Raw genomic sequence first — 1,203 nt, forward strand, 5'->3', positions numbered from 1 at the left:
CCCACAGCCCCCCTAGAGCTGCTGATGCTGCTCCTGCTGCTCCCCAAAACCGCCCCCTCGCCCCCCTGCTTCTCCCTGCCGCCGGACCCCCCCTCCGAGCTGGATTTGACCAACAGCAGCCAGGGGTGCCCCGAGTTGGACTGGAGCATCTTCCGGGGGCAGCGGCGGTTGGTGCTGAGCCACAACGGCATCGAGACCCTCAGCCCCTCATCCCACCTCCAACCGGGGCTGGAGGACCTGGACCTGTCCCACAACCTCCTGAAGGACCTGCCCCCCAAGTTCCTCTCCGGCGCCGGGGGGCTACGGAGTCTGGACCTGTCCCACAACCAGCTGCAGGACCTGCCCCCCAATTTCTTCTCCAACGCCACGGCCCTGAAGATCCTACGGTTGGGGGGCAACCCCCTGCCCGCCGTGCCCCCCACCGCCTTCCAACCCACCCTCCGGGAGCTGGTGGTGCCCTGCGGCTGCCGGGTGGTGGGCAGCGTCCTGACCCCCTGCTCCTGCTCCCAACCCAACTGCAGCGTCCCCCAGTGCAGCTGCCTCACCTCCCACCTCCACACCTTCAACCTCACCCATTTCCACGCCAGGGAATGCCAAGGTGGCGTGGGGCTGGTGGCCGGCTTGGCCGGGGCCATCGGTGGGGTGGTGGTGGTGGTGGGGGTGGTGGTCGCCGCCGTGATGTGCTACCGGTGGAGGAAATCGGCCACCGTCGCCACCGGAGCCGGGTGGGGTAAACGGGAGTCCGCTGCACCCCACGGACAACCCCGCTACATCAGCCGGGCCGAGGAGATGGATGGCACCGATGGCACCGATGGCACCGTCAGCGCCGCCGCCGCGCCGGACTATGAGAACATCTTCGTGACCCCCTGCGCCGCCCCGGCCACTGCGCGGGGCTGGACACCGGGCTGGGAGGAGAAGAGGTACAGGTGAGGCTTGGGCACGGGCACCGGCTGCTCGGGGCATGGCCCATCCCCTGCCCTGCACTGCTGTGCCCTCCCGTCCCACCCCATGCCATCCCATGCCATCCCTTCCCACCCCATCCCATCCCATCCCATCCCATCCCATGCCATCCCTTCCCCTGCTGGGCTGGGCCATGTTATGCCATCCCATCTTGTGCTGTGTCGTCCCATCCCATCCTATCCCATTCCTGTCCTGTCCCATCCCATCCCATTCCATCCCATCCCATGCTCTGCTGTGTCATGC

The 1,203-nt window shown here is 67.8% G+C and overlaps 1 protein-coding gene across 1 annotated transcript; it reads left to right on the forward strand.

Annotated features, from left to right (window-relative positions):
- The first annotated feature begins 6 nt into the window (after positions 1-6).
- On the forward strand, positions 7-930 carry LRRC25 (leucine rich repeat containing 25). Its single transcript, XM_014938183.1, has one exon. The coding sequence runs from the start codon at positions 25-27 to the stop codon at positions 928-930; it is 906 nt and encodes a 301-aa protein (XP_014793669.1). The 5' UTR covers positions 7-24.
- The last annotated feature ends 273 nt before the right edge of the window (positions 931-1,203 follow it).

The sequence above is a fragment of the Calidris pugnax genome, unplaced genomic scaffold (assembly GCF_001431845.1).
Source record: "Calidris pugnax isolate Ruff unplaced genomic scaffold, ASM143184v1 scaffold46, whole genome shotgun sequence".
NCBI lineage: Eukaryota > Metazoa > Chordata > Aves > Charadriiformes > Scolopacidae > Calidris > Calidris pugnax.